At 38.3% G+C, this 14112-nt stretch overlaps 2 protein-coding genes and 1 pseudogene across 2 annotated transcripts in view; 1 reads left to right on the forward strand and 2 right to left on the reverse strand.

Annotated features, from left to right (window-relative positions):
* Position 1: 1 nt before the first annotated feature.
* Positions 2 to 2286, forward strand: LOC102764848 (chromosome unknown open reading frame, human C12orf73; the record flags this gene model as incomplete). Its single annotated transcript, XM_015567579.1, has 2 exons — positions 2 to 103; positions 2123 to 2286. Coding segments are annotated over 2 exons (198 nt in total), but the record flags the coding sequence as incomplete, so codon positions are not given.
* LOC107184039 lies at positions 1439 to 1791 on the reverse strand (annotated as a pseudogene).
* A 5059-nt stretch (positions 2287 to 7345) lies between the features above and the next one.
* The window catches only part of HSP90B1 (heat shock protein 90kDa beta family member 1), a 17110-nt gene continuing 10343 nt past the window's right edge, over positions 7346 to 14112 (reverse strand). Inside the window, exons 9-18 of the mRNA XM_006769353.1 lie at positions 12831 to 12968; positions 12671 to 12748; positions 12503 to 12568; positions 11719 to 11988; positions 11214 to 11459; positions 10630 to 10766; positions 8810 to 8888; positions 8576 to 8731; positions 8144 to 8263; positions 7346 to 7640 (exon numbers count right to left, since the gene is read on the reverse strand). Of these exons, the coding sequence (XP_006769416.1) occupies positions 7611 to 7640; positions 8144 to 8263; positions 8576 to 8731; positions 8810 to 8888; positions 10630 to 10766; positions 11214 to 11459; positions 11719 to 11988; positions 12503 to 12568; positions 12671 to 12748; positions 12831 to 12968 (1320 nt within the window). The 3' untranslated portion in view covers positions 7346 to 7610. The remainder of the gene's footprint in view (positions 7641 to 8143; positions 8264 to 8575; positions 8732 to 8809; positions 8889 to 10629; positions 10767 to 11213; positions 11460 to 11718; positions 11989 to 12502; positions 12569 to 12670; positions 12749 to 12830; positions 12969 to 14112) is intronic.

The following is a 14112-nucleotide window of genomic DNA, read 5'->3' on the forward strand; positions in this document are numbered from 1 at the left end:
CGCGGGCGTGCCCTGGACCACCTACCTGAAGATGTTCACCGCCAGCCTCCTGGCCATGTTCGCGGGGTCCCAAGTGGTGCACAGGTACTACCTGCCGGACCTGGTGAGTGCAGGAGGGCCCTGGGCCTCGCCCTCCCTCCTCCCCACAAGAGCAAAAGGGATCTTTAAACGAACCAGGAGCGCTTCTGCCTTGGGCCTAAAACCCGATGACGGCGTCCAGTTGCATGGAGAGCAATGCCATGTCCTGCTCTTACACAGCCTGCACCTGCCTGCCACTCGCCTTACCTTACGCATTTCCTCCCCTTCCCCCGTGTTGCAGCCACACCAGCTTCCTTGCTGTTTCTCAGGCTCATCAAGCCTCTTGCCATCTGAAGGCCTTGCCTTTCCTGTTGTTGGGAGCTTTTCTCCCAGACCTTGGCTTGGTTTCCTTCTTCAAAATGTCAAGTTTCTGCTTAGATATCTCCTCCATCTATGAGGATAGCCTCAGAAGGATTGCTCCTCTGCTATTCTGTCTCAGTCCTTTCGTAGAGCACTTGTCACAATTTGCAATTATTTTATTCCTTTGTCTCTACTTGTTTTTATTCTTGTTTCCTCCACTAGAATGTAAGGTCCACAAAAGCACTGTTCCACAATATGGTAACACTCTATAACCACTATGGTGGGTATTAATTAAAAAAACACGCACCTTGCTAATGACGTGCTGGTGAGGATGTGGAGAACCTGGAACCCTCATACAGTGCCGCTAGGAACGTAGAAGGGTGTAGCTGCTGTGGAAAAGTCTGACAGCTCCTCAGTTAAACACAGAGTTACCATATGACCCAGCTATTGTGCTTCTAGAGAGAGATGAAAACATTTGTCCACACAAAAACTTGTACGTGAATATTCATAGAAGTATTATTTATAAGAACCCAAAAGTGGAAACAATCCATATTGTCCATAAACTGATAAATGGACATATACAATGTGGTGTACCCATATAATCGAACATTATTTGTTCCTAGAAGGAGATAAAGTACTTACATGTGGCAACATGGATGAACCTTAAAAACATGCTAAGGGAAAGAAACTAGTCACAAAAGCCTACATATCGTATAATCCATTTACATGAAATTTGTCCAGAATAGACAAATCTATTGAGCCAAAACTAGATTAATGGTTGTCCAGGGCAGTGGTGTGGATGTGGGAAAGCTTTGTGGGAATGGGAGTTACTGGTGATGGGTATGGGGTTTGTCTTGGGGGTGCAGTTCTAAAATTTATTGTGCTGATGCATGTATAACCTTATGAGTCTACTACAGGCCATTAAATTTATACTTTAAATGGGTGAATGGTAGGTATGTGAATTATCTCACTAAAGTGGTTAAAAAAGTAATCTTCTCAGGCCTGTCCTGACCATCTTTTCTGAAGGTAGTTTTTTAAAATTTATTTATTTATTTATTTATTTTCCGAAATGTGTTTATTGGGATGGTTTCCCTCTCGTCTTGGTTTGAGGTGCGTTTAGTGCTGCTTCCTTCTGAAGGAGCATCCTTCTGTAAGCCTTGCTTTTCCTCCTGTTGGCTGACAGAGAACAGTGGAGCCACCAACCCACAAAACTGCCCTTTGTGCCTGGCTAAAGGCGGTGGTGATTTTATAGCATCCTGGGCATTTCACATCCATAAGTAGGAATCGGGGCTCTGCACCAGGCGCTTCTCCTCTTCTGGAGAGGGGTGGAGGAGATCCTCAGTGAGAGGCATATTGTCGTGGGGAGGTCATCACCGCTGGAAAGGCTGTGAAGGTAGTTTTATATTTTTTTTGCTAACTGCTTGATACAGGTGGAGAGTAAGTAAATAGTACAGGAGTAAATTTCCAAATATGGAAAATTGTATTCAAATTTGTGATAGTGATGCAAACTCTCCCTCTCTAGAACTTAAAACCCAGTGTGGATAATAGAGTCATTAGGGTTAGAGAGGGACTTAGATCAACTGTGGGTTCTCATGATACAGATTTATTGTTGAGTAGCAAGGATCTTTCTTTTACTCTACCTGCTTTGAAGTCTTTCAGGTCACATTTAATTACAGTCTAAGAAAGCACTGGCATCTCTGTGTGTGTTTTTTTGTGTGTGTGTGTTTGTTTGTTTTTTAAATAGACAATACCTGAAATCCCACCAAAGCCTGGAGAACTCAAAACGGAGCTTTTGGGACTGAAAGAGAGGCAACACAACCCTCAAACTTCTCAGCAGTAGAAACCTCAAAATACAACTCTGCCAAGAACTCTGTGAATAATGTCTTAAATATATATTTTTAAAATTGATTGAGTCCAACTACTTGCACTTAAGCACCTAATACAATGCCAACTACAGGAGGAGGTACACAGCAGGTATTAACTGATGCATTGAGATTTATTTATGGTTTGACCAGTGTTTCTTAAAAACTGCCAAAGCATTCTTAAATGTGGTTTGATAGTCATTTAGCTGTGAATATCATATGAGATAGAGTACTTGCAATGACTCCTACTCTTACAATTCTTTATATATATATATATGCATTCCCATGTTTATTGCAGTATTAGCCAAGGTACAAAAACAACCCCAAGTCCCCATCAACAGATGAATGGATAAGAAAGATGTTGTACATATATATTCAGCCATAAGAAAGGAGGGTATCCTGCGATTTGCAGCAACATGGATGGACCGTGAGCACATTATGCTAAATGTCATGAGTCAAACAGAAAGACAAGTATTGTTATGATATAACTTATGTATGGAATCTAAAAAAGTCATACCTATTAAAAGCAACAACAATGGAGAGTAAAATGGTGGTTAGCAGGGTCTGGGGAGTGGGGATAAGAGTGATGGTATTTAAGGGTACAGACTTGTGACAAGTAATAAATAAGCCATAGCGATCTAAAGCACAGTATAATGAATCTAAACCAGCGATTTTCAACCTTTATGACACAAGAATTTTTAAGAACATGCAATACCTGACTATTTAGTCAGGGGCACTGACCTCTTTTCCCTTAGATTGTCAAATAAAAAAATGACAACAGCCAACACAACAGTAGCCATCTGGTGTGAATGAATCAAAATTATATCTATTTTTTAAAATGTTATTTATTTGAGAGGAAGGAATAGGGAGAGATAGAAACATCAATGACGAGAGAGAATCATGGACCGGCCGCCTCCTGAACATCCCAAGTGGGGACCAAGTCCGCAGCCTGGGCATGTGCCCTGACTGGGAATTGAACCGTGACCTCCTGGTTCATAGGTCGACACTCAACCTCTGAGCCACACTGGCTGGTCATACTTATTTTTTTGTCAGATTGGCAAACAGTATGATTTTCTTTTTTTTTGGTGTGCCACAGAATTTTATTAGATGAAAAAAGGTTAAAAATTGCTGATCTAGACAATATTATAATTATGTAGTATGATAAATATTGCTACAATGACAATCATGTTACAATATATTAATGTATCAAAGTAACACTTAAACTTACACAATGTTACATGTCAAATTTATTTAATTTAAAAAAAATTTCAAATTAGTAAAGGTCACACTGATACATACTTTGCAGTCAATGTTGACAATTAACTACTAGAGAAAGTAGTCATTACAGGGTCCCCCTGGTAGAGTTCTCTTGATAGAAGGTTTAAGTTGAAACACTAGAATTCAACAGGAGAGTATCTCTCTCTGCCCCTAGACAAGCTTAACCCTGTGTTCCTGGACTTGAATTCTGAAAAGATCCTAAGGAGTATGCTCCAGGAACATGCCCTCATGCTCCACAGGGTCTGAAAATACACTAATTCCTCATCATACAATGGGTCCTTTTATGAAGTTCGTTCTAAATTAAATTGCCACAGCCTTAATACACCTTCACACAGCCATGTGGCTTGTGATTCAATACTATACATAGACCTCCATGTGAAATCTCTGGAAACTGAAGTAGTTGTTCATGTAATTGGACAGCTTTATAAATAAAAGTAACAAAAGCAAATGACCTAGAGCTAGAAATTCTCAAGTATCGTAGGATCTACCAATTTTAGTATCTCCTGAATAGGGCAGGCTGGAGTGGGTAGCTAAATTGTCTCCTAGTTTCCCTTTCCCTCCTTAGTAGCTGAATCAATGGGTATCTTTATAAACAAAGTTGTGTTGCGTCAGTACAGATTGTTTCCCAGGACTACATGTGAAATCAGTCGTCTCTGTACTAGTCTTCTCTGTCCTGATTGTAATTATACAAAACATCACCATATTTACATTTTAATTCACTAGCATCTTAGGGAACATATGTCACTACAAATAAAAGGTAGTTCTCTAAGGAGGATATGGGGGGGACAAATGGTGATCGACGGAGACTTGACTTGGGTTGTGAACACACGAATACAGTGTATAGATGATGTGTTATAGAATTGTGCACCTGAAATCTGTATAATTTTGTTAACCAGTGTCACCCCAGTAAATTTAATTTTTTTAAAACTTAAGAAACATCTAGAAGAAATTACAAACAAGCATTCTAATCATAAAACAGTGTAATAATGCAATGGATGCCTTTTTGACTGGAAATAACAAAACATTTAAAATGATGACCGAATGGATGCCAAATATACTCTTAAATAATACTGACGTAGAAAGTTTCACTCCATTCGGAGAGCTTCTGGGTGATGAACAGGTGGAGATGCTGGGAGAGTGGAGCTCCGGGTGAGGGCATGGAAGCGCCACACCCTTTGCCCATTCCTTACCCTTTAGTTCACAGGCCTGAGCCAAACCGGCTAGGGCAAGCCTTGGGTCTTAACATGACCATTTTTTCTTTTTTGTTTGGGGAGGGGGCGGTATTTTTTGTAACTTCCTCAAATCTTTAGAAAGATCAGATTTGCTTTTCTTGTTCAACGATTCTAATCTGACATCATGTAGCTATAATCATAGCATTTTTCTTAATTTGGATGAAACCAGCTGTGGGTTTAGAAGTTGTCTGTATATTTCAAATGACTCTGTAATGCTCTCTGGTTAACAATGAATCAACAGAAGTTTTAGAATTAACATAATTAAAATGTCCATACTGCTCAAAACAATCTACAAACTCAATGCAATTCCTATCAAGATACCAATGATGTATTTCACAGAACTAGAACAAATAGTCCAAATATTTACGTGGAATCATAAAAGACCCCGAATAGCCACAATAATCCTGAGAAAGAACAAAATTAAGAGGAATCATGCTACCTGATATCAAACTATATTACAAAGCTATAGTAATCAAAACAGCATGGTACTGGGATAAAAACAGATACAGATTAATGGAACAGAATAGAGCCCAGAAGCAAAGCCACACCTTTATGGTCAATTAATATTTGACAAAAGAGGCAAGAACACACAATGGGGTAAAAGCAATCTATTTAATAAATGGTGTTGGGAAAATTGGACAGATATGTACAAAAAAATGAAACTAGACCACCTTCTTACACCACATGCAAGAATAAACTCAAAATGGATTAAAGACTTAAATGTAAGACTTAAAATAAAAATCCTAGAAGCAAATATAGGCAGTAAAATCTCAGACATTTCTCAGCAATATTTTTTCTGATATATCTCTTTGGGCAAGGAAAACAAAAGAAAAAAACAAATGGGACTGCCTTTGTAAAACATAAATTTTTACACAGCAAAGGAAACCATCAACAAAATAGATAATCCACTGAGTGGGAGAACATATTTGCCAATGATACATCTGATAAGGGATTAATTTCCAAAATACATAAAGTACTAATACAACTCAACAAAGAAAGACAATGCAATTAAAAAATGGGCAAAGGACCTGAACAGACACTTCTCCAAAGAGCACATACTAGTACAAATAATCAAGAGACATGAAAAAGTGTTCAATGTCACTAATCAGGAAGATAAAAATTAAAATGAGGTATCACCTCTCACCTATCACAATGGCAACCAGTGTTGGTGGAAGATGTGGAGAAAAGAGAACCTTCATGTACTGTTAGTGGGAATGTGGACTGTTAGTGGGTGCAGAAACTGTGGAAAGCAGTATAGAGTTACCTCAAAAAATTAAAAATGGAACTGCTTCATGACCCCACAACTCCACTTCTGTAAATATACCCAAGAAACCAGAAACACTAATTAAAAAAAACATGCACCCCAATATTCATTGCAGTATTTATAATAGCTAAGATTTGGAGGCAGCCCGAGTGTCTTATCAGTAGATGAGTGGGTAAGCTGTGGTATGCTATTTGGATGGAATACTACTTGGCTGTAAAAAAGTAGGAAATTTTACCTTTTGGGACAGCATGGATGGCCCTCGAAACTATGATGCTAAGTGAAACAAGCCAGTCAGACAAATACCATATGATTTCACTTATTTGTGGAATCTAATGAACAAAATAGCAACATAGATACAGAAAACAGACTGCCAACTGTCGGACTGAAGGGGGTTTGAGGGCTTAGTGAAAAAGGTGAAGGGATTAAGCAGACAACAGGTATACTTGAAACCTACATAATTTGTTACCCCAATATATTCAATAAATTTTTTTAAAAAGAAAGTATTAAGTTGGAATATTTAAAGTGTGAACTTCTTTTGGTATTGTGTACATACATAAAAAATTCTAACAATTGTGACTTGGACTGTCACAACTTGTTTACCTCCAAATTTAGATTTATAGGGAAATTAGTAGTCTCGTCTACCTTTCTCCATTTCCATGAGTACTCATGTTAAAATGGTACATATTACATATGTCAAAGCTATCAACTATACCCCAGACTTTATTGGGACTTGTTTTAATCTAGTTGCATTTAGTTGCCCTAGCTCCTTAAATCTGTGGCTATTTCTTTCCTTGGTTTTAACCTTAAAAAAATGTTTTAAATGTTTTTACTGATTTCAGAGAGGAAGGGAGGGGAGAAACATCAATGTTGAGAATCATGGATTGGTGGCCTCCTGCATGCCCTCCTACTGGGAATCAAGGACACAACTGGTGCATGTGCCCTGAACAAGAATGGGACCTTGATCTCCCAGTTCTTAGGTCAATGATCAACCACTGAGCCACACCAGCTGGGCTAACCTTGAAACTTTTGAAGAGTACTGTTCACACATTCTTGGTTTGTCTTTTTCTCATTAGGCTAAGGCTATTGATTTCTGGAAAGAATACCAGAGGTGAAGTGTCCTTATCACATCCTGTGAGAGAATACATGACATCACTGGTGATACCAACCTTGATCACTTGGTGAAGGTAGTGGCTGCCAGGTTTCTATGCTGTGAAGTCACTATTTTCCCCTTTCCATACTCTATTCTTTAGAAAACAGTCACAAAGACCAGCCCACACTCAACTATAAATTAACATTTTTAAAAATAAAAAATAAAAATGCAAGACACTGGATATTTGGGACCTTTTTTATTTTTATACACATGACAAGATTTTACACCAAGAATAGTCAGTTAAATAGTACAAATTTACATTCATGAGGAATGTTAAAAAAAAAATTCAACTAAAAAACCCTCTTCTTTCGATGACCCACGATTCCAACATTTTACAGTGCAGGGGAGAAGGGAGCTGGGGGAAGCATCCAAAAGTCTCTCCAAAAAGAAATGACTTAAATTTCACATTCCCTCTCCACACAGGATCCAAATGGTGAGAGTGTAATTTACAATTCATCTTTTTCAGCTGAAGATTTCTGTGAAAACAAAAATTAGAAGACATTAAAAGCTAGCAGAAATAAAACCCTTAGCTCAAAAGGTTCATATGTGGAAAAAATAAAGAATGGGCCAAGCCTATTTCCATTATTTCAGCTGTAGACTAAATCTTACCTTGCTAATCTGCAAAAAATTTTAGATAATTTAGAATCCACCAAAGGTCAATGACCCCTGAACACAATAAAAATTTAATACACCCTAATGTTACCATATAGTAAGGGAGAGGAAATGGCAAAGAGGATAGTAGCATTGTGGGCTACGGAAGGATCTGTTTAAAAACATCTCAAGAATGGATGACTAAAGTAAAGGAATAAAAGAAGTGAGATCAAAGTATACACTTTAAAGAATAAAAATGATTTGCTCAAGCTTTTGAATTTGATATGAGATGCCTATTTGGGGGCAGATCTCTGTAAGTCTGACTTCTTTATGTTACAGTCCTAATTTTGCCAGAAATAAGAATGCAAGTCCCATTCTTGATTGGTACCTCTGCTTTTTCGTCTTCATCATCTGTTCCGGCATCCGTATCTTCGTCTTCGTCTTGCTCTGTGTCTTCTGTGGCATCCTCTGTTGTTTCTTCAGGTTCTTCTTCAGGTTCTTCTTCGACCTAAGGGGCAATATTTATGAACCCATTAATGAATCTATTTTCACTTTGCTCATTTAAATACATAAGATCACAATCCTCCAATTAGAGCTAACATCCAAGCTAACAAACTGAGATAAGACCAAAAAAAAGAATTTCTTCTATAAAAAGAGAATTCAATTTTTAGCATACTGCAAGACACTTGGGATTCAAACACTTAATAAATTATTTCTAAAAAGTAGAAATTAGTCCAACTTCTGAGGTATATCACTTAATCCTGGGAAGCCTATTCTTAAAGGAAAATGAAGCCTATGTGGGAAGGTTGGGAATACAAACCTTTGCATCAAGGTCAATGTTTAAACTGAGGCGCAGCATCCTTTCTATCCTATCTCCATATGCTTTAGTGTCTGGTAAAAGATACCCTGACCTCAGTGTTGCTGTTTCAAATAAAACCACGGCAAGATCCGAAACTGTCTTGTCCTCTTCATCTTCCTGAAATGGAAGAAATCACACTTTATTAAAAGGTACAGAGTATTTAAGATGAAGGAGTATGGCTGTAGTGTGACTCACCTTAACTCGCCGAAGCATGTCTTTGATCAGAGGATGTCTGGGATTGATTTCAAATGTTTTCTTCTGGCTGGCATAATAACTGTTAAGGGATAAAAAATAAACATTAACAGTCCAGCTGGCATAGCTCATTGGTTGAGCGTAGATCTATGAATCAGGAGGTCACAGTACATGCCTAGGTTGTGGGCTCAATCCCCAGTGTGGGCTGTGCAGGAGGCAACCAATCAATGATTCTCTCTAATCATTGATGTTTCTATCTCTCTTCTCCCTTCCTTTCTCTGAAATCAATAAAAATATTTTTTTAAAAAAGAACATTAACAAACATCAGATTTTAGGGTCCATACATTTCCTTTTTCCTGTTACTTTCATAATTACAGTGAACAGCTGTTAGAGAGATCAAGATGTACTCTTACTGCTACATCATGCTTTCCCTTTTAAATGGGGATGGACATGCTTAGATGAGTTAGAGAGAACTACTTTATTTACTAATGAATCCCAAGTGCTAGGACACTGTTGAGTGGATGAACTGACTTAATGTCTTGTTCATCCCCACTTAATTCATTCTCACTACCTTAACTGCAGCTCTGGTTCCCACAGAGATCTGAGTTGTCTAGGCAGACTCTGAGTGTGCGCAAATAACACAGTCTCTCTCCATGATTCCTTCACCAAACTGGTTCCATAAAAAATTAATCGCTGCTTTTATCTGAGCTCAGTTCCCAATTCTGAACATACCCTCATAGTCCCTAGCATTTTACTGTCAGAGGTGACTGTCCTCTCTCCTATAGCTGCATGCTGAGGACAGGGGAACTACAGCTGTCCCGTCGTGGTATACCCAGGCTCTGTGCTGGGCTAGAAGATTAGGACTTCATTTGTCATCCCGACTAGTCTGAATGGCACAAAAACAGCAGTAATATCTACTTTAGATCATCAATGTGTAAGTGCAGTAGGTGCTCAAATGCTTATTGAATGAAAGGTAACTAACTTCCTGTTAACGAATAATTGAATGACTACTATGGCATTTCAATGGGATAAGCACCTGACATTTATAATCTAGTCAGGGAACAAAACAAATAAGCAAGATAGCACCTTACCATTTTGTTGTATAAATATGTATGGATGAATCGTGCTAATTATGAAATGTATGTGCACATGTGTAAATACATACTTATTTTAGTAAATACATTTGTGAGAAGAATCCTTAAGCTAAGCCTTGGGGGAAAAAAGTATGATAACTAGGTAGCAAATATGAAAGAAGCTACTCCAAGTAGAATAAGAGAATAAAAGTAGGGAAAAAGCTATTTTCAAGGCCACTGCTGTGACAATAAAATGTAAGCTTGAAATATTTCTTAAAGATAAAAGGTACTAAAGATCCACTTACCTCCAATACCTGGACCTTGAGTTCAAAATACTTAACTCATGGGTCATATTTTAGCTTTAATTTTGTGGCGCATACTATTTAGGTTAAAAAAAGACTTAACTCTTTTTTGAGAAACACAATTGTCATTGACTTCATCTGAAACTAAAATCTAAAAATGTAAAAGAAGTCTAAATACCAAGTCAAACATACAGTCTAATGAAAAAATACAGTTTATGTGTAACAGATTAAGAAAACTTGCATTTGTATATAAAATACTATAAAATAAATCATGAGTCTAAGACCTTTTCTTTAGCAACCTAATGTAGGAAGAATCCCTTTGTAAACTTGTTTTCTACCTAACATATAGTGGACACATCAGTTCCTTAGAAGATAATGCCAGCTTCAGTATGGGAGGCTGGACAAGAGCTAACACTGGCAGGAGCTTCCTTTTCCCAAGGACACTCACTTTGTAGAGATGTCTTTGCCTGTTTGGTACGCTTGAGCTTTCATGATTCTCTCCATGTTGCCAGACCATCCGTACTGGCTGGCCACGAGAGCACATGGCGACTCTGTCAGGCGCTGAGATACCACAGCCTTTTCAATCTGGGAATAAGAAACCGAAGTTAGATACCTATAAATATCAACAGTTAAGGTCATTTGATAATTGCATTTCAACTCTCCAAGGATTCATCACTTAAGATCCTAAACATAGAGGCAGGCCATTAAAGTACCTCTCATTCATATTCGTCAGAGCCACTGTCATTTTATAATCTGAATTTTTCTGTCAGAAATACTTAAACACCAACTTTAAAAATATACCACCCCCCAAGCACCTACATAAAGAATAACCACTATTATCCTTTTAATTCTTTGCAGTTCCTAAATTTTAAGCTTGTCCTCCCAATAATTTAACCACAATATTAAATGTTGTCTTGACAAGTTTTAATGGTTGTAAAGTAACCAGTTGCTAAGTGTCATTTGTTGGCAAGACATATTTTTAAAAAATGCAAATACTAAAATTTTCACACTTTCTAATTCCCACAAGAATACCTTGTCCTTGAGGGCTTTATCTTTCATCCAATTGAGCAGAGGCTCAAATTCTTTCTCAAGTGCTTCACGATTCTCCTTAGTTTTCTCACTTTCATCAAACTTCACTCCTTCCTTGGCAACATTCTGGAACCTCTTCCCATCAAACTCAGGAAGAGCCTGAATGCAGTATTCGTCCACAGGTTCTGTGAGATAAATCACTTCATAGCCCTTTTTCAGAAGTCTCTCAACAAAGGGGGAAGATTCGGCCTACAAAATAAAGGAGATTTAAGTTTTCCAAGTCTAGCCTTGATATGTTACCGTGTTCATCCCAATAGCTATGTTTATATATTACTAACAACCTCATTTACAGGTAGAGAATTAAAGAGGTGCAGAGAATACAGTGACTGACCAGACCTCATACCTGCTATGGTTCAAAATTACATTTAAGTTTTCCTTTTTGTTCTCAAACGCTGGCTATAACTTCCAGCTACAAACCACAATCCCTGACAATTGGCGTCCATCTCACCTCTTTTCTGCTGGACCCAGCCATGAAGTAGATTTTGTCCTGTTTCTCCTTCATTCTTTCCACATACTGGTCTAGACTAGTAATGTCACTTGGATGATGAGAAGACTGGAATCTAAGAAGTTTGGCGAGACGTGTTCGATTTGAGTGGTCTTCAATCACACCAAGCTTGATGTTGGTACCAAATTCTTTCCAAAAAGTATCATTGTATTTCTCATCAGCAATCTTTTTTATCATGTCCAGAGTTTTACGGACAAGCTTCTTTCTAATCACCTAAACAAAATTAAAGAATAACTGATTAGAAAACTTCATCTCAATACAAGATGTAAAGTAGCAGGCAAAAGAGACAAAGACAGGGCATTGTCCTTGCCATCTATCAAGAGGCAGGGTATGATGAGCACTCCTATGCTGGACTAACCAGAAACTAAGTTGTCAGTGGACATAGTCACAGACTGCTTTAATGTTTATGTTCTATCTTCAGACTAGGTAGAGGGTGTGCATGTGTGTGTGTGTGTGTGGGTGTGTATATATATATGTGTGTGTGTGTGTGTGTGTGTGTGTTCACTATATAATTCTTTTTACTTTTCTATATGTTTGAAGTTTTTTTTTTAATTGCATAATGGGGGAAAATAATAAGATTCTCAGGATTAGAGAATTCCAGAATAACATTAAATTTACCTGAACAACCAAAGACTAGTTTCAAAATCTGGTAACTCTATTAATGGTAACTGTCCTTTGTGGCCCAATCAAAGAGCAAAGCAGCCAGTCTCTTCCCAGAGGTACTCACCTTAAGCAGTTTATGTTGCTGAAGAGTCTCACGGGAAACATTCAAAGGGAGATCATCTGAATCCACCTACATATGGTAAAAGAAAGTTCAGTGAGCAATAAAAACACTGGAAAAAGACAAACTAAACAACAACAAAATCCCCCCTTCTCACAATCTTCAGATACTTACAACACCTTTGACAAAATTAAGGTACTTGGGCATCATATCATGGAAGTCGTCAGTGATGAACACTCGGCGCACATACAGCTAAGCAGAGACAATAAAAAGGTTACTTGGGGAAACTGTACTTTCAAATTTAAAATTCTGTTTACATTACTTAAAAACCCACCTTAATGTAATCACTCTTCTTAGATCCATATTCGTCAAACAGACCACGTGGAGCAGAAGTAGGTACGAACAAAATTGACTTGAAGGTAACTTCCCCTTCAGCAGTGAAATGGATATAAGCCATGGGGTCATCACTTTCCTATGGAAAATTGGTACTTCATTATGCAAAAGGCATAAAAAGCGGTGGTACAAAGGCTAAGTAATTTATTATGTGGTACAGTCCAGTTTAGCTCTTAATAATAAAGTTCCCTGCCTGGCCAGTGTGGCTCAATGGTTGATCATCAACTTATGAACCAGGAAGTCACAGTTCAATTCCCAGTCAGATCCCTAGTAGGGGGCATGCAGAAGGCAGCTGATCAATGATTCATCACTAATGTTTCTATCTCTGTCTCTCCCTTCCTCTCTGAAATCAATAAAAATATATATTTAAAATAAAAATAAAAGTTTCCTTACCAAAAAAGGGGTGGGGGAGGGCCTGGAGGGAAAAAGAAGCAACTAAGATGACATGGTTTTGATGGTGACTGTCAATAACATTATTCCTAAACTCAGGAAGGTTCCACTTGTGTGAGAGAAAAGGATGGGAAAACCGCCATCCTGCCTAAATGGCAAAATACAATAATTCATGAGTGTACTGAACAACCATAGAACGTACTCAGGCACAGATTTTTCCCAGGGAATTTGGACTATAGCAGTAGATATAAAGAGGTATGTAAATAGCTACAAAAGTGTAAAGACAGACATTCTCTACATTGCATTTTTCATTAGTGTACCCACATGTGGCTATCCAAATTGAGATTTGATTAATGATAAGTGTAAAAATACAAACAGACTTTGAAGACACAGTACAAGAAAATCCCAAAAAGTAAACTATAATTATTTATATTGTACATGTTGCACTAATACTGTTTTGGGTATGTTGGGTTAAATAAAATATAGTAACAAAACTTCACTTGTTTCAACTTAAAAAAAAAGTGGCTTCTAAAAATACCCTATATAATACCAGGCTAATATGCAAATTGACCAAACCATGGAAAACCAGTCGCTATGATGTGCACTGACTACCAGGGGGCACATGCTCAACACAGGAGCTGCCCCCTGGTGGTCAGTGTGCTCCCACAGAGGGAGCACTGCTCAGCCAGAAGCTGGGCTCACAGGCGAGTGCAGCAGCAGTTGCGGGAGCCTCCCCGGCCTCCACAGCAGCACTAAGGATGTCCGACTGACATCCCCCAAGGGCTCCCGGACTGCGAGAGGGCACAGGCCAGGCTGAGGGACCCCCGCCCCGC

Source organism: Myotis davidii, unplaced genomic scaffold, assembly GCF_000327345.1.
Source record: "Myotis davidii unplaced genomic scaffold, ASM32734v1 scaffold120, whole genome shotgun sequence".
NCBI lineage: Eukaryota > Metazoa > Chordata > Mammalia > Chiroptera > Vespertilionidae > Myotis > Myotis davidii.